This window comes from Pseudophryne corroboree, chromosome 12 (genome assembly GCF_028390025.1).
Source record: "Pseudophryne corroboree isolate aPseCor3 chromosome 12, aPseCor3.hap2, whole genome shotgun sequence".
In the NCBI taxonomy this organism is placed as follows: domain Eukaryota; kingdom Metazoa; phylum Chordata; class Amphibia; order Anura; family Myobatrachidae; genus Pseudophryne; species Pseudophryne corroboree.
In genome coordinates, this window is record NC_086455.1 from 173,183,906 (window position 1) to 173,202,809 (window position 18,904).

At 47.5% G+C, this 18,904-nt stretch overlaps 1 protein-coding gene and 1 pseudogene across 3 annotated transcripts in view; both read left to right on the forward strand.

Moving 5' to 3' along the window:
* Nucleotides 1-17,945, forward strand: part of RPS6KA5 (ribosomal protein S6 kinase A5) — a 77,717-nt gene extending 59,772 nt beyond the window's left edge. For 2 of the 3 annotated variants that reach the window (XM_063948595.1, XM_063948593.1), the window contains exons 10-17: nucleotides 4,672-4,797; nucleotides 9,174-9,307; nucleotides 10,809-10,902; nucleotides 11,794-11,964; nucleotides 12,724-12,915; nucleotides 14,267-14,426; nucleotides 15,320-15,483; nucleotides 17,528-17,945. In XM_063948595.1, the coding sequence (XP_063804665.1) occupies nucleotides 4,672-4,797; nucleotides 9,174-9,307; nucleotides 10,809-10,902; nucleotides 11,794-11,964; nucleotides 12,724-12,915; nucleotides 14,267-14,426; nucleotides 15,320-15,483; nucleotides 17,528-17,761 (1,275 nt within the window). In that variant the 3' untranslated portion in view covers nucleotides 17,762-17,945. The remainder of the gene's footprint in view (nucleotides 1-4,671; nucleotides 4,798-9,173; nucleotides 9,308-10,808; nucleotides 10,903-11,793; nucleotides 11,965-12,723; nucleotides 12,916-14,266; nucleotides 14,427-15,319; nucleotides 15,484-17,527) is intronic. The other variant, XM_063948594.1, reaches the window with a different exon arrangement.
* On the forward strand, nucleotides 7,231-7,350 carry LOC134981683 (5S ribosomal RNA; annotated as a pseudogene).
* Nucleotides 17,946-18,904: the final 959 nt, after the last annotated feature.

The window sequence follows — 18,904 nt, forward strand, 5'->3', positions numbered from 1 at the left end:
TATACGCTGTGTGAGATCAGGGATGGGTGACATGTATACACTGTGTGAGATCAGGGATGGATGACATGTATACACTGTGAGATCAGGAATGTGTGACATGTATACACTGTGTGAGATCAGGAATGGGTGACATGTATACACTGTGTGAGATCAGGAATGGGTGACATGTATACACTGTGTGAGATCAGGAATGGGTGACATGTATACACTGTGTGAGATCAGGAATGGGTGACATGTATACACTGTGTGACCTCAGGGATGTATGACATGTATGCACTGTGTGACCTCAGGGATGTATGACATGTATACACTGTGTGAGATCAGGAATGTGTGACATGTATGCACTGTGTGAGGTCAGGAATGGGTGACATGTATGCACTGTGTGAGATCAGGGATGGATGACATGTATGCACTGTGTGTGAGATCAGGGATGTGTGACATGTATGCACTGTGTGAGATCAGGAATGGGTGACATGTATACACTGTGTGAGATCAGGAATGGGTGACATGTATACACTGTGTGAGATCAGGAATGTGTGACATGTATGCACTGTGTGAGATCAGGGATGGATGACATGTCTGCACTGTGTGTGAGATCAGGGATGTGTGACATGTATGCACTGTGTGTGAGATCAGGGATGTATGACATGTATACACTGTGAGATCAGGGATGGATGACATGTATACACTGTGTGAGATCAGGAATGGGTGACATGTATACACTGTGTGAGATCAGGAATGGGTGACATGTATACACTGTGTGAGCTCAGGGATGTGTGACATGTATACACTGTGTGAGATCAGGAATGGGTGACATGTATACACTGTGTGAGATCAGGAATGGGTGACATGTATACACTGTGTGAGGTCAGGAATGGGTGACATGTATGCACTGTGTGAGATCAGATCAGGGATGGATGACATGTATGCACTGTGTGTGAGATCAGGGATGTGTGACATGTATGCACTGTGTGAGATCAGGAATGGGTGACATGTATACACTGTGTGAGGTCAGGAATGGGTGACATGTATACACTGTGTGAGATCAGGAATGGGTGACATGTATACACTGTGAGATCAGGGATGGATGACATGTATGCACTGTGTGAGATCAGGGATGGATGACATGTATGCACTGTGTGTGAGATCAGGGATGTGTGACATGTATGCACTGTGTGTGAGATCAGGGATGTGTGACATGTATGCACTGTGTGTGAGATCAGGGATGTATGACATGTATACACTGTGAGATCAGGGATGGATGACATGTATATACTGTGTGAGATCAGGAATGGGTGACATGTATACACTGTGAGATCAGGAATGGGTGACATGTATACACTGTGTGAGATCAGGAATGGGTGACATGTATACACTGTGAGATCAGGAATGGGTGACATGTATACACTGTGTGAGATCAGGGATGGATGACATGTATGCACTGTGTGAGATCAGGGATGGATGACATGTATGCACTGTGTGTGAGATCAGGGATGTGTGACATGTATGCACTGTGTGTGAGATCAGGGATGTGTGACATGTATGCACTGTGTGTGAGATCAGGGATGTATGACATGTATACACTGTGAGATCAGGGATGGATGACATGTATATACTGTGTGAGATCAGGAATGGGTGACATGTATACACTGTGAGATCAGGAATGGGTGACATGTATACACTGTGTGAGATCAGGAATGGGTGACATGTATACACTGTGAGATCAGGAATGGGTGACATGTATACACTGTGTGAGATCAGGAATGGGTGACATGTATACACTGTGAGATCAGGAATGGGTGACATGTATACACTGTGTGAGATCAGGGATGGATGACATGTATGCACTGTGTGAGATTAGGGATGGATGACGTGTATGGACTGTGTGAGATCAAGGATGGATGACGTGTATACACTGTGTGAGCTCAGGGATAGATGACATGTATGCACTGTGTGAGATCAGGGATGTATGACATGTATACAAGGTGTGAGATCAGGGATGTATATCATGTATACGCTGTGTGAGATCAGGTATGTATTTATTATTATTATCCTTTATTTATATGGCGCCACAAGGGTTCCGCAGCGCCCAATTACAGAGCACATAAACAAATAATTAAACAGGAAACAGCAACTTACAGTTGATGACAGTATAGGATAAGTACAGGGTAAATAAACATAGTTACATCAGCAGATGACACTGGAATAAGTGTCAGGTGGCAGAAGACTGCTGGATGTGGTGCAGTTGAAGATTATTAAAGTAAGAAAGGATAAGCACACGAGGGAAGAGGGCCCTGCTCGTGAGAGCTTACATTCTAAAGGGGAGGGGTAGACAGACAGGGGTGACACAGATGGGGTACATAGAGAACGTAGAACAGAGGGTTAGGATGAGATTTGGCTGGGTTTGGTGAAGAAGTGGGTCTTGAGAGATCGTTTGAAGTTTTGTAGAGAGGTGGAGAGTCTGAGGGAGAGAGGTAGGGAATTCCAAAGAAGTGGTGCAGCACGTGAAAAATCTTGGAGGTAGGAGTGGGAGGAAGTGATCCGTAGGCAGGAGAGTCGGCGTGCATTAGCAGAGCGAAGAGGACGGGTGGGAGTGTAAAGGGAGATAAGGTCAGAGATGTAGATGGGAGAGGAGTGGGTGAGGGCTTTGTAATCGAGTGTGAGAAGCTTGAAATGGATTCTGAAAGGGAAGGGGAGCCAGTGAAGGTCTAGTAAGAGAGGAGAGGTGGACGTAGTGCGTTTGGTGAGGAAGATGAGCCGGGCAGCAGCACTGAGGATAGATTGGAGTAAAGAGAGGTAATTGTCAGGAATGCCAGTTAGGAGCAGATTACAGTAATCCAGTCTGGAGATGACCAGTGAGTGGATAAGAGTCTTAATAGCATCCTGGGTCAGAAAGGGTCTGATCCTGGAAATATTTTTTAGATGAAAATTGCAGGTTTGTGAGAGGTGCTGAATGTGTGGTTTGAAGGAGAGGAAGGAGTCAAGGATTACACCAAGACAGCGCACTTGGGGGCTAGAGGAGACAGTAGTGCCATCAATAGATAATGAGATTGTAGGAGGTGAGGTTATGCGGGAGGGAGGAAAGATGATCAGCTCTGTCTTAGACATGTTAAGTTTAAGAAAGCGCTGGGACATCCAGGAAGAGGTAGCAGAGAAGACAGTAGGAGATATGAGTGAGGAGAGCAGGGGAGAGGTCTGGAGAGGAAAGATAGATTTGGGTGTCATCAGCATAGAGATGATATTGGAAACCAAAAGAACTAATGAGCTTACCTAGTGAGGACGTATAGAGAGAGAAGAGGACCAAGGACAGAACCTTGGGGTACCCCTACAGTTAGTGGAAGTGCGGGGGAGGTGGAGTCATGAGAGGAGACAGAGAAAGAAAGGTAGGAGGACAGCCAAGAGAGGTCAGTGTCATGCAGACCAATGGAGTGAAGAATTTGCAGTAGAAGAGGATGGTCCACAGTGTCAAAAGCAGCAGAGAGATCAAGTAGAATAAGAGAGTAGTGTCCCTTAGATTTAGCAGCATGGAGGTCATTGCATACTTTTGTAAGGGCAGTTTCAGTGGAGTGGAGAGGACGGAAGCCAGACTGGAATGGGTCAAGCAGTGAGTGTGAGGAAAGAAAGGAAGTAAGGCGGTTCTATGACATGTATACACTGTGTGAGATCAGGGATGGATGACATGTATGCACTGTGTGAGCTCAGGGATGGATGACATGTATGCACTGTGTGTGAGATCAGGGATGTATGACATGTATACACTGTGAGATCAGGAATGGATGACATGTATGCACTGTGTGTGAGATCAGGGATGTATGACATGTATACACTGTGAGATCAGGGATGGATGACATGTATGCACTGTGTGTGAGATCAGGGATGTATGACATGTATACACTGTGTGAGATCAGGGATGTATGGCATGTATACACTGTGAGATCAGGGATGTATATCATGTATACGCTGTGTGAGCTCAGGGATGTGTGACATGTATACATTGTGTGGGCTCAGGGATGTATGACATGTATACACTGTGTGAGCTCAGGGATGTATGGCATGTATACACTGTGTGAGATCAGGGATGTATGACATGTATACGCTGTGTGAGATCAGCGATGTATGACGTGTACACTGTGAGATCAGGGATGTATGACATGTATGCACTGTGTGTGAGATATGGGATGTATGACATGTATACACTGTGTGAGCTCAGGGATGTATGACATGTATGCAGTGTGTGTGAGATCAGGGATGTATGACATGTATGCACTGTGTGAGATCAGGGATGGGTGACATGTATGCACTGTGTCTGAGATCAGGGATGTGTGACATGTATACACTGTGTGAGCTCAGGGATGTATGCCATGTATACACTGTGTGACCTCAGGGATGTATGGCGTTTATACACTGTGAGCTCAGGGATGTATATCATGTATGCACTGTGTGAGCTCAGGGATGTATATCATGTATACACTGTGAGCTCAGGGATGTATGACATGTATACGCCGTGTGAGATCAGGGATGGGTGACATGTATACGCTGTGTGAGATCAGGGATGTATGGCATGTATACACTGTGTGAGCTCAGGGATGTATTTCTGCGCTGGCTATCTGTGTTCTAGAGCATGCTGCGAGTCACCCTGTGATATAACACATATGTGATCTTTATATGCAGGGCTATTCCTTTGTTGCTCCGTCTATCTTGTTCAAGCGTAACGCTGCAATCTCAGATCCCATCCAGTACCACCTGGGAACAGAGCGGCCGGGAGTCACCAACATAGCGAGGAGCGCCATGATGAAGGTATTCTACGACACCTGAGGCTTTATATTCTGATTCTACCGAGAGGATTTTAACAACGTTTCACCTTTTTAGTGCAGAACGAATACCAAATGAAGAGAATGGACAGTAGAAGACTCTTATTTGGGAACACTCTAATTCAGATGGACTAATATGTTTGAATACCTTATACTGATAAAATCATGTCTTTAATGATTTATTTAAATTTAGTTATAGGAGTTCAATTGAAATCAATATATGAATCAAAAAACTTAGCGAAAATATAATAACAATTAAAGTATATATTTGGTGGCGTAAATTCTACAATATAAAATGAGCCGCAAATCTTTTCTATGGCGAGTAGAATGTCACATTATGGTTATAACAATGTACATTGTGAAAGGTATGACCATCATTCATTCTGCAAGTATCCCTTAGGGAAATTTTATCACAGAGAATTAAATCTTAGGTCATACGAATCCGAGTGGCAGTTAATATTCTTTATCAGATAGTCTCACACCAGTATTGTGGTGGCGCCTGTGTCCCGTTTTCCTGAAGTAGAGGTCAGGTATTGTAAGTAGTGTTGGTATAGGTACCAAGTGTGGAGAGGTGCCACTAACTCCCGCCGCTCCTGCCCGTAGTCGGGCTCCAATTGTGCGGTAGCGTGTGGCCGCCTGGGGTTGCCTAGTGATGGGCTACGATGATCCGGCTGTTCCGGTCACGTGTGCGCACCACGTGACTGTGCAGGGTCCTGACGTACGTTTCGCAGGTGAGCTTGATCACAGACATGATCATGTCCTGTGATCAAGCTCACCTGCGAAACGTACGTCAGGATTTTGCACGGTTTCCTCTACCTCCGTAAAACAGGACACAGGCGCCACCACAATACCGGTGTAAGACCATCCGGTCACTGGTATCGTATACACAGCAGACTTAATGCAGTTTATAGCATCTCCCCTCTAATTTGAGGGAGGCCAATTGCAAGTTATCTATTATTAGACCTAACGCTACAGAAAAGATACACTGTTGCAATTTTCTATTTGATAGCTCAGTGGCATTATTCAATGAGTATACTATTCTTGCATGTCACATTTTTTGCTAGTTTATGATAGATGTATATGATTTCTTATACTGCTGCAAGGTTATTTGCACATTAACAATAACCTATGGGTTTATAATCTCTTTGTCACAGCAAACTGCTTTCTTGTGAAAACAAGATACCTCATGCTGCTGTTAGGCTTATATATATGCCTCAGCCATATTTGTTAGTGGTTGCATATATCTCAATAAATGTTGGAGACTTGGCAATGTTGGTATAATCCATTTGTTCTATGCACTTAGGCCCTCATTCCGAGTTGATCGCTCGCTAGCTACTCTTTGCAGCCATGCAAACGCATAGTCGCCGCCCACGGGGGGGGGGGGAGTGTATTTTCGCTTTGCAAGTGTGCGATCGCATGTACAGACGAGCAAGACGAAAACGTTTTTTGCAGTTTCAGAGTAGATCTAAATTTACGCAGCCCTTGCGATCACTTCAGCCTGTCTGGTCCCGGAATTGACGTCAGGCAAACGCCTGGACACGCCTGCGTTTTCCCTACCACTCCCAGAAAACTGTCAGTTGACACCCATAAACGCCCTCTTTCTGTCAATCTCCTTGCGAACACCCGTGCGAATGGATTCGTCGCTAGAAGCATTGCACAGCAACGATGCTGTTTGTACCCGTACGACATGCGTGCGCATTGCGGTGCATGCGCAGTAGTAACCTGATCGCTGCGCTGCGAAAATCGACAGCGTGCGATCAACTCTGATTCACCCCCTTAACCTTATCTGAGGATACTATGTTTCGAACTCTTTTGCACAGAGGATAACAATTATATACAGCATCTGAGTTTTTCAGTCTATGACGCTAAATGTATGCTTAGCTCATATATTTAACTATTGAGAATATAATTTTTGTGAGTGAGCATATTATCTACTCTGAGTCAGTGCTTCAATGACCAGCATAATACTTACGGATATACCCCAGAGGTGCTGAAACGCATCTGAGCATGAATGCTAAATAGTGGAGGGCCGGGTCGGTATTTGGATGGGAGACCACCTTGGAACACCCTGGTACTGCAATAATTGCTGTCTTTTTGTATATCACTGTCAAAACAACTATCACGGTTACAGGACTATATGGATTATATGTAACCACTTTTTTGCATACATATAACGGTACTCAGTGCTGTACTGTGGCCAGACTGGTGACCTAATTGTATTTGAGTTTGGGTATAAAAAAGTATTGTATTGGATGTTTTGTGGCACTCAACTTATTTTTCCACATAACCAGTATATTTTTTGTCTGTGGGCCCAATTGTCACATATGTGTTCAATCCTTATCATTGTGAATATATAACAATCCCTATTTCCAGCGCTCACAGTTTATCTAATTAGAGTGATAAGAGAGGCAAGCACAATATTTGCGGACATACCCCACTGGAGATGCCCAATCTCTTCCGACCTTGGAAGCCAAGCAGTGGAGGGCCGGGTTAGTACTTGGATGGGAGACCACCTTAGAACACTCTGGTACTGCAATAAATATTGCTGTCCATCTGTGTATCACTGATAAAGAATATTAACTGGCACTCTGATTCGTATGACCTATGATTTAATTCTCTGCCATAAAATTACCCTAAGGGATACTTGCAGAATGAATGATGGCCATACCTTTCACAATGTACATTGTTATAACCATAATGTGACATTTATTGGCCATAGAAAAGATTTCCGGCTCATTTTTATTGTAGCATTTACGCTACCAAATATATACTTTAATTGTTATTATATTTCCGCCGAGTTTTTTGATTCACATATTGATTTAAATTGAACTCCTATAACTAAATTTTAGTAATAAATCATTAAAGACATGATTTTATCAGTATTAGGTATTGAAACCTATATTAGTCCATCTGAATTAGAGTGCTCCCAAATAAGAGTCTTCTACCGTCCATTCTCTTCATTTGGTATTCGTTCTGATACTCTTTGACTCATGGGACCACCACTGAATGGTAACCCATACATACGCCTTAAAAGATATAAAATCTTTCATGTGTATGGTTACCTGAACCAGAAGTAATTTCTGAGATACATATTTAGTTTTTCAGAGGACACTTATCTACACAAAAAAATCGTTTGACCGTAGCGGTTCCCACAAACTCCCTCTTTCCAAACCTTTTTAGTGCACTCAGTAGAAGCTAGCGCCGCCCTACGGATATATAATAGGGTGGATACAAATACAGAGAGAGAGCAATCCCTGCCACTGTTATCTGGTCAGAAGGCTGAGAGTTTTAGGACCTAGTTAGCATATTATGCTCCTGCAAAATTGTGTGTCCAGCTAAAGTTGTGACTTCCGGGGCTGTGAGTTATCACTCCCCCCCCCCCCCCCCCACACACACACTTCATCATTTGTTGATCCTGTAAAATAAGAATGTAGAACAAATAAAGCGGATAAAGCTTTAGGGGCCAATACATTTTATATAGTGCACAATATATATATATATTGATATATATATATATATATATATATATCCAATAGTGGTTGAGCAAACATTAGATAAACCATGGACCTGTGTAACAAGTCAGACATCGGAGAAGGAAGGGACAGTGTGTACCTGGCCGGGGTACCAGGAAAGAGCCGTAGCCCAATATACAGTAGAGGCGTACTTCCATGTTCTGTTGCTGTGTGTGTACAGCGCACACCATAGGGATCAGGAGATATTCCCCTAGGTGTGTGCTCCTGTTGTGTGGACACAGATGTATCACCTGGTTGTTACATGATCTGTATACACGTGAGACCTGCTCGGTGTTGGAGAAACAGTTTACAAAAGCGTTCTGTAAGATGGGAGATGATGAAAACAGGTCTTAGCGTAAGACATCGGTATTGAATGATGTTAGCTGAACCTGTGACATATTGTGCTGCATATATCTGTAAGCGATCGCATGGTTGTGTTTTATTTCATGGTCACTTGTGGTTACTGATTGTTAGATGCATGTTGAGTAGCAGTAAGAACCTGTCTGTAAGTGTCTGCACAGCCTGAGGACATAAGCACACACAGATACCATAACAGAGACAAAGGGTCACCATGACCCAGGAAGGCGTTGTCCTGTTATGACGATGTGTAGTGACCGATGTATATAACCTATCCTGTGGTGGTGAGGTTGCTCCTCGGTCCTGCACCGTCCATGAGAAACAGTGTGTTCTGACATGTCCCTATGTAGCAGATGACATTACTGTTCTATGCACACACGCATGACATGTACAATTAGCCACCGTGGCATCTGTTTTTGCTGAGTGTCTCTGTCCAGTCACCAGTCTCTGTGCTGAAGTAACCGTCCCACCATTGTCATTCATTCTCTCGCAGGACTCCTCCTTTTACCAGCACTACGAGCTCGATCTGAAAGACAAGCCCCTGGGCGAGGGCAGCTTCTCCATCTGCCGGAAATGCCTGCACAAGAAAACCCAGCAGGAGTATGCTGTGAAAATAATCAGCAAACGGTACGTGTCAGGAGCAGTGCGTATCTAAGTATGAACGGGCTGTGTGACCGGAGAGCAGCTGTGCGCCTACGTATGGCCGGGCTGTGTGACCGGAGAGCAGCTGTGCGCCTACGTATGGCCGGGCTGTGTGACCGGAGAGCAGCTGTGCGCCTACGTATGGCCGGGCTGTGTGACCGGAGAGCAGCTGTGCGCCTACGTATGGCCGGGCTGTGTGACCGGAGAGCAGCTGTGCGCCTACGTATGGCCGGGCTGTGTGACCGGAGAGCAGCTGTGCGCCTACGTATGGCCGGGCTGTGTGACTGGAGAGCAGCTGTGCGCCTACGTATGGCCGGGCTGTGTGACTGGAGAGCCGCTTCCTCGGGCAGCGTTCCCGGCACCTGGCCGCTTCCTCAGGCAGCGTTTCTTGGCACCTGGCCTCTTCCTCGAGCAGCGTTTCCCGGCACCTGGACGCTTCCTCGGGCAGCGTTTCCCAGCACCTGGCCGCTTCTTCAGGCAGTGTTTCCCAGCACCTGGCCTCTTCCTTGGGCAGCGTTTCCCAGCACCTGGCCGCTTCCTCAGGCAGTGTTTCCCAGCACCTGGCTGCTTCCTCAGGCAGTGTTTCCCAGCACCTGGCCACTTCCTCGGGCAGCGTTTCCCAGCACCTGGCCGCTTCCTCGGGCAGCGTTTCCCAGCACCTGGCCGCTTCCTCGGGCAGCGTTTCCCAGCACCTGGCCACTTCCTCAGGCAGTGTTTCCCAGCACCTGGCCGCTTCCTCGGGCAGCGTTTCCCAGCACCTGGCCGCTTCCTCGGGCAGCGTTTCCCAGCACCTGGCCACTTCCTCGGGCAGCGTTTCCCAGCACCTGGCCGCTTCCTCGGGCAGCGTTTCCCAGCACCTGGCCGCTTCCTCGGGCAGTGTTTCCCAGCACCTGGCCGCTTCCTCGGGCAGCGTTTCCCAGCACCTGGCCGCTTCCTCGGGCAGCGTTTCCCAGCACCTGGCCACTTCCTCAGGCAGTGTTTCCCAGCACCTGGCCGCTTCCTCGGGCAGCGTTTCCCGGCACCTGGCCGCTTCCTCGGGCAGCGTTTCCCGGCACCTGGCCTCTTCCTCAGGCAGCGTTTCCCGTTACCATGCTCTTGAACCCGCTTGGTCTTCTTCCACCACCTTGGGGACAGTGCAGACAGGGTGCTATGAGGACTATGATGTAGAAAGTGTCATTGCTTAAGGTTTTCCCCTTACAGAGCGCCTGGGCCCCAGGGAGGCTGGCACCACTAACCCCTTCCAGGGACACAGGTGACCAGGATGGGCGTCCACAGTGGTCTGCATTATGATCAAACCCCTCCTGACTCTAGACGGCTGTGGCTCCACTTGAACTGTGACTTAGGTCAGGGGGTGGGAGCATAGACGCCCCTAGAGTGGAGGTGACGCTTGTCTATTGCAGTGTCCTTCCTTCTGTAGGTAAGATGGGAACCCGCGTCCTGTGGCCGCCAGCAGAGATATATTTATTTTTGTTTTCTGCATGTGTAGAATGGAAAGCAATACACAGAGAGAGATGGCAGCGATGAGGCTGTGCGAGAGCCACCCCAACATTGTGAAGCTGCTGGATGTCCACCATGACCAGGTGAGAATATATCACACATGTACAGGATATATAGGGGGAGAGAGATAACGGGGACAGAGATTAGAACATGTCAGTCAGGAGCTGATTGGCTGGTACTTTATCTGTCTTACTGTCCTATATCTGAGCTGGATGTGGTGACATCTGTGTCTGCGTCTTCTGCTCATAATACCACTGGAAGCCCTTCCCTGGCGTGCGGCTGTGCGTGTAACTGTGCAAGGACTGACGCATCTGTCGCACGAGCCTTATGATAGGTGCAGATGCTCCATCTCTGACTGTGCCTCATGTAACCCCAAAGTCTGAAGATGAGGACTAGGGGGCTGATTTATCAGCAATGGGGGGGTATCATTTGGGTATCTAATAGACAGGAAAAAAAACAGACACCCAACCGACTTTCCAAACAATTGAATACCCCCCAATGAGTTTTGAAACTCATTGCGTAGGATATATGGTGCTCCAGCCAATCAGCTTTCATTGGCGGGGGCACCACTTATGTGCAACGATACTTGCTGTGTGTGATAAAACTTGTAGATAAATCAGCCCCTAAAAGTACAATGGCCTCCGACAAAGGAATGCTGTTCCGCGTGCTAAGCCCCTGTAGGTGTCCTATTGGATGTTTTGGGGCTCAGGGCTGACGACACTTGTGGTACAAGGTGGGCGATTGCCAAAGCCCAATGTTTTGTTATGTGGATTGGGACATCCAGCACCTAAATCTCTGGACGAGAGCGCTCCATGTACCTTAGTATTTCTGATACCCCAGCTCTGGCTACGAGGAGGGTAAAGCCTGGGGTAGTTAGAGACACGGGCATGGCTGGAAATAGCTAGCTTGCAATGGGAGGTTTGTGGCAGGGTTCAGTGACGGACGTAGATCTCATCACTCTCCCTTTGTCGCAGCTTCACACCTTCCTGGTGATGGAATTACTGAGAGGAGGAGAACTGTTTGAGCGCATCAAGAAGAAGAAGTCGTTCAGCGAGGCGGAAGCCAGCCGCATCATGCGCAAACTGGTCTCCGCAGTCAGCCACATGCACGACGTCGGGGTTGTGCACCGGGACCTGAAGCCAGAGGTACTGTTATGGCTAGTTCTGTTTTTATTCACTGAATAGATTGTACAGCGCATAAAACCATGGCAGGTTTATGTTACAATGTATCCGTTTAGCAGTATTGACATACTCCATGTGATAGTGGAGACACATAGGGGGGAATTCAAATGTTATCGCCCCCAATTTTCTGTCTAAAGTGATGGGAGATCGCAGGGGGGCGATTTTAATTTGATGCCCCCTATCGCACCGTAAAGCGACTAAACTATTGGGCGCGATCGGGGAAAAGTGCCGTCTGGGTGCCCAAACAGATCACTTTACACACATTTCAGCTCGCCATCCCCGGCGGGTGCGAGCTGGAATGTAGACGCCGGCAGCTAATTGCGCCCGAACGCAGCTATATTTGAATATCTCCGTTGGGCGCCATCTAGTGGCTGCCGACGTCAGTAAGATTCTCAGTAAACCTGTATGGATTTTCTGTCTGTAGCTGGCATGTGCAGCAAGAAGTGTTTTTGTTTTTATTATTTTACCTTTAAAGCAGAGGTTTCCAAACTCGGTCCTCAAGGCACCCTGACAGGCTCAGTCTTAAGGATATCCATGCCTGAGCACAGGTGGTTAAATCAAATTGACTGAGGTACTAATTAAGCCAGTTGTGCACAAGCTGGAATATCCAGAAAACCTGGTCTGCAAGAGTTTCTTGGGGACACTGTTTGGGAACCGCTGCTTTAAAGTATTTTTTTCCATTGAACTTGGGATATTTATTCTTGTCTGTTTCCCCACCCCCAGAATTTTCTCTTCACAGATGAAAGTGACAATTCTGAAATAAAAATTATAGATTTTGGATTTGCGCGGTTAAAACCACCGGATAACCAACCCCTGAAAACGCCCTGCTTCACCCTGCATTACGCTGCGCCGGAACTCCTGAATGACAGTGGCTACGATGAGTCATGTGACCTTTGGAGTCTGGGGGTCATTTTAGTAAGCTAATGAGATAAAATCCTCTTTGGACAACGAGCAGTGCTGATTTTTAGACTGTCCCTGTCTTTGTGTCGCTGGCTGAGATTTGTGTCCCTGTTTCTCGCATTGGCTCAGAGAATAACCCAGCCTCAGTCTCGCTGCGAGACGCTAAAATTCTGGTCTGCTCCTAAATCTTTCTCGCATAGTATTTGAAATCTATTGGAGAGAATGCTTTGTAATTAAAAAAAAAAATATTACTGGGTCGTTCTTTAATTTTTTTATTTAAAAAAAATAAAGAAATTTATGAGTACATGGAGGTGTAACGAAAACTGCGCACTACAGTCATTATCCTTTGGTACAAGGTGTGGCTGCCTCCTGTATGAGGACGTGGGATGTTGCTGGCTGAGAAGCGGGGCTGTACCATGTGCTGCTGCGGTGTGTGGACCAGGGATGCTCTTTAGTTCCTGTAGATCACAGGATGAGTTAGATGCCCCGTTGAGATCATTTAGCCCAGGGCTGCGGAAGATGATGTAGGATTCAGGAGACAGTCAGTCTAAGAAAGATCATTTTTATAGAAATGCTAAATTTAAATGTTTAGCTATGATGCCATTAGACAGGATATGTCCTAAGGCCAGGACCTCTCATTCCACACACAACTGAAAGCTAATCTCCATTTATTGCCCCCCTGTCATTGAGGATGAACACTGTGCCTTTAGAGTGCCGTTGTCCCTATTCCCTTCTCAGCTTCTTTTCCCCATTCTCTCCCACTGCATGCCACCCTCTAGCTCACCTATTAACCCCGTCTATCCCCACTGGCACATTCTTATACCCCTTTAAATATTGGGCTCTACTTGATAATCCTAAAGAAAGCCTCTCTTGGTGTGGCTTATCTCCCTTTCTCTCCTCCCGCTCCTGTTTTTGCTGTCTGTAATCCCACTTCTGCCACCAAGATTACTCTGAGACTGCCATCACCGGCTTGTAGTCCTCCTGCTGGACTTCTCTGCCGCTTTCCCTACCTGCTTCCCATGCTACCTATGCATCAGCTCATTCAGTGTCCCTTCCACTGGCACATCGTCCCCTCAGTGCCCACTCTCTGCTGCCTTGGGATGCATTTCCTGATGGGGAGGGTGGTTAAAATAAGTTGCTTTACCCTTTTAATGTTAACATGTATGGATAATGTAAACTAACTTCCAGTACTCTGGGAGTTTACACTCTGCTTGTAACTGGGAAGCCTGAATGTACTAAATATCCGTCTGCTCAGCCTTAAGTGAGCGCTGTGTGACTTCATTCATTTGTAAAACTCAAGAGGTTAGAGAACGGAAGAGTCTGTGCAGGTGGAATGTCTGACGATTCATTTCTTTCTTCTTCCCAGTATACAATGCTCTCGGGGCAGGTGCCTTTCCAGTGTCAGGAGAAAGCGCTGATGTACGCCAGTGCCGAGGAAATCATGAAGAAAATAAAGCAAGGCGACTTCTCTTTCGATGGAGAAAGTTGGAGAAATGTGTCTCAAGAGGCAAAAGATTTGATACAAGGTATAAACCATGGTCAGGCCGCCTGGTGATCTGCTCCATAACCACTGAGTGCGTGGATGCCACGGATGTTGTGTCCTCACCTGTACGTTATCTCCCTGCTCTGTAACCGCTGGGTGCGTGGATGCCAGGGGTGTTGTGTCCTCACCTGTACGTTATCTCCCTGCTCTGTAACCGCTGGGTGCGTGGATGCCACGGGTGTTGTGTCCTCACCTGTACGTTATCTTTCTGCTCCGACACCGCTGGGTGCGTGGATGCCACGGGTGTTGTGTCCTCACCTGTACGTTATCTCCCTGCTCTGTAACCGCTGGGTGCGTGGATGCCACGGGTGTTGTGTCCTCACCTGTACGTTATCTCCCTGCTCTGTAACCGCTGGGTGCGTGGATGCCACGGGTGTTGTGTCCTCACCTGTACGTTATCTTTCTGCTCCGACACCGCTGGGTGCGTGGATGCCACGGGTGTTGTGTCCTCACCTGTACGTTATCTCCCTGCTCTGTAACCGCTGGGTGCGTGGATGCCAGGGGTGTTGTGTCCTCACCTGTACGTTATCTCCCTGCTCTGTAACCGCTGGGTGCGTGGATGCCACGGGTGTTGTGTCCTCACCTGTACGTTATCTCCCTGCTCTGTAACCGCTGGGTGCGTGGATGCCACGGGTGTTGTGTCCTCACCTGTACGTTATCTTTCTGCTCCGACACCGCTGGGTGCGTGGATGCCACGGGTGTTGTGTCCTCACCTGTACGTTATCTCTCTGCTCCGTAACATCTGGGTGCGTGTGGTGCCGCAGGCGCTGTGTCCTCACTTGTACAATGTTTATCTCTCTGCTCCGTAACACCTGGGTGCGTGTGGTGCCGCAGGCGCTATGTCCTCACTTGTACAATGTTTATCTCTCTGCTCAGGGCTTCTTACTGTGGATCCAAATAAAAGAATTAAGATGTCTACATTGAGGTATAATGAATGGCTTCAGGATGGCAGCCAGCTGTCTTCCAACCCCCTCATGACCCCGGATGTCTTGGGTTCAGCCGGAGCGTCAGTACACACACACGTGAAAGCCACATTTCATGTAAGATTATAACTGTTATGTGTTACTCTTATGAAATGTTTCCACCTGATTGTAGAACTAAGGCTGGAACAGAAAAAGAAAAAATGCCCGCGCACACTCTAAAATCTATCATCTGACAATCAGAGCAATTATAATACTCTGCAACAATTTAAGAGAGAAATATTGAGAATCTTAGCACCATTTTTGATCTCATCAGGGGGGTCCCTAACATTCCTAAAATTCATGTTCAGAGCACGGGACCCCCAGGACAGCACAGCCCAACCGCCCCGGAGCATCACACAAGAGAGAAGTAGGAGTGTAAATGTTAATAAACATACAGTATATATATCTTGTTATAAATGGGAAGCCAACTAAAAGAAGAATCATTTGTTTATATGCGCAATGTTTCCCTTCCAGTGATTGGCTGCTGAATTATGAGGTCATTATTTCTGGATGCAGGGGATGATGCATTGGAGCAAATTATATGGGATTTCTTTTCTTTTTTTTATTATCAAGTAGTCTTCTTGTGGCTTTTCAGATGCAGTGGGACTACAAGTCCCAGCATGCAGTAACAACCTACAGCAAGTGGAGCAACACAAAGGGGGGCGATTCAATTGTTTTCCCCCGCGGCTACAATTAGGGTGCGCAACACGGAGCAATTCAGTTTTTGCTTCATTCGTGTGCCCGTCAGTCCTGTAAGACATGTGGAAAGTGAGTGGTTTGGACTTTAGGTGGGATTAGCGGCTGTTTGGGCACTTATAATGGGCGCCCAATCAGAGCAACCACTGATTTGCTCAGGTGGGTGCCCAAAGAAGCATTTGAATCTCCCCCAAGGTGTCTATATGTCTGACATGATGAGAAGGAATGATGATGGTGATGCTACACTTTCCACATTTAAGGGGGGATGTGCTAATAATCTTCATGGGCCATCGCCTGATATCGTACTAACATATGCATCGGGAGGTGACGTCTGCGGTCAGTCCCGGGCTCCTCCTTCTCCTTCCTGCAGTCGGAAGTACAGATGTCTGTGTTCCTGGGGGAGGAGGTGGCTGGGATCTGGGACTGCGACGGGAGCTGCCTGCATACAGGTATGGGGGGGGTCAGCGTGAGCGGCGCTGGGCGGCGGGTGCGACGGGATGTGGTAAGAAGCCCGTAGGCTTCTATAGGGTATCGCCGTAAAAAGATGTCGATACCCTCCACATCGAAAAGCGGGCAGCTGGGTCCTTAGTACATTTGAAAATGCAGTAAAAACCCAGAAAACGGGTGTTTTACTGCATTTTTCCTTTAGTACATCCCGCTGTAAGTTTTATAACTGCACAGTCTCCGCACTAGGAGGAGAAGCAGAGACTCACACAGGGGGAGATGTATCAAGCCTTGGAGAGAGGTAAAGTGGAGAAGTTGCCCAAAGCAGCCAATCAGACTGTGCTAGATAAATGACAGTTAAGGCCCGTACACACTGGTCGATATATCGGCCGTTCTCCTAAACGGCCGATATATCGCGGGACCGTCGGCCAGTGTGTACGGCCGATACGTCTGTGAACTCCGTCGTTCACAGACGTATCGCGTCGGCCCCGCAGCACAGCCGATGGCCAATATATCTACCAATATATTGGCACGTCGCTGTGTGTGTACGGGGCGGTCGGCCGACCACCCGTACACATGCTGCGGCGGCCGGCGGTGATTGACAGCTGAACTGGGCGGGCGTGTGTACACGCCCGCCCAGTTCATGACGTCAGTCCCCCGACGGATCGGGCAGTGTGTATGCTGAACACACTGCTCGATCCGTCCATAGATATATCTGCAGATCAATTGATCTGCAGATATATCTATTAGTGTGTACCCACCTGATTGGACGCTTTTGCCAACTTCTCCACCTTATCTCTTTCCAAGGATCGATACATCTCCCCCACAGTCTTTATTTCTGTTCTAATGCCTGAGACAAGGCCTTAGATTCAGGCTCGTTCTGCAGGTTATGATGTATCATTGTGTGCTGTTATTTATTCCGTCCAGGCGGAGCGTTCCGCAGAATGAAGACGCTGAACTGATATTGTGTTTATCTCCTCAGGCCTTCAACAAGTTCAAGCGGGAAGGGTTCCTCCTCCAGAACGTGGACAAAGCCCCATTAGCGAAGCGCAGGAAGATGAAGAAGACCAGCACGAGTACGGAGACGCGGAGCAGTTCCAGCGAGAGCTCCCAGTCCTCCCACTCGCACGGGAAAGCCTCGCCCTCGAAGACTCTGCAGCCGGCCAGCCACGGTGACAGCAATAACCCCAGCACCGTCTTCCAGTTCACGGACTAAAGCCACCCAGAGACCAGCGTTCTACAGAAGGTAGCGAGGCGGCTTCCGGAGCTCGGCGGAACACAGCGCTCGTAGGCTGAAAGCAATTAGCCATCCTTTTATTCAGTCCTGTAATATGAACCCTTTGGTGCTGCAGGGTGTTGGGGTGTTATTTGGCATAGAGGTGCTGTCATTTGCCCCCTTTCATTTTTCTCCTCTTTTCTTCGGTCACGGAGAGTTTTAAGACCTTGTAAGGGCTGCTGCGGACAATCGCACATATTGCCTTATTTAACCCCGTACTTGCTGTCAAGGCTTCCATGCAACTGCCTGCCGACGATGAATTGTCACGGAGGCAGCTTTTATTTCCGTGCTACGTTGTCTATACAGGCGTAAGGTACAGCAGGCGTATGCAACCTTTGGCTTTCCCGCTGCAACCAGTGCATGCTGAGACTTGCGGTTCGATAAAACGCTGGCAAGCCAAAGGTTTCAGCAACTGTGAAAAGTGGCGATGTCTTTATTTATTGGTACTCCGCTTGACGCGCCCCTTTGATCACTGTCCTTCATTTCAAGTAAAGCTGCCATGTTGGCAGAGTCTCATGCAGCCCCGGCTGAGAAGCATTTCTGGTCTCCCAGATGGCCTGGTTTGGACTTCAGACTGAAGGTTGCATTAATCCTATTGTATGAAGCTATACGTTAATACTGAGATCCTGCTTGTTGGGCTCTACTCTATTTAGATTACGATTTTTCCAAGGGCATATTTCCACTGTGAGTTTCTTCTTAGCCGTATAACCTTTAGTTGTATGGAGCCCGGGCAAGTGTCTCGTTTGTCTCATGTTCTTGTCTTTTTCTACACAATAGAAACTTGAAGTTTTGTACTGTAATGAGAAGGGACTTTAGATCATCGCTAGTTCTATATCTGTACAGTCTAGTAGCTCGGTGTGAGCCATGTTTGTGTATTTTGTCCTGCGTCCGGTTTTGTCCTGCCTTTGCTCTGTAGGTGCAGATTTGGGTTTCCAGGAGTCTCGGCTCGTAGTGCTGTGCGTGTTTAGGGCTGTGATATTGATAATGAGCAGCCAGGAAGCACACTCCCCAAATGTCAAGATTTTGGCAGTTCAGCCCCAGTTTTTTCAGGCTGATAAATTGGGGGAGTCTATACCAAAGTAC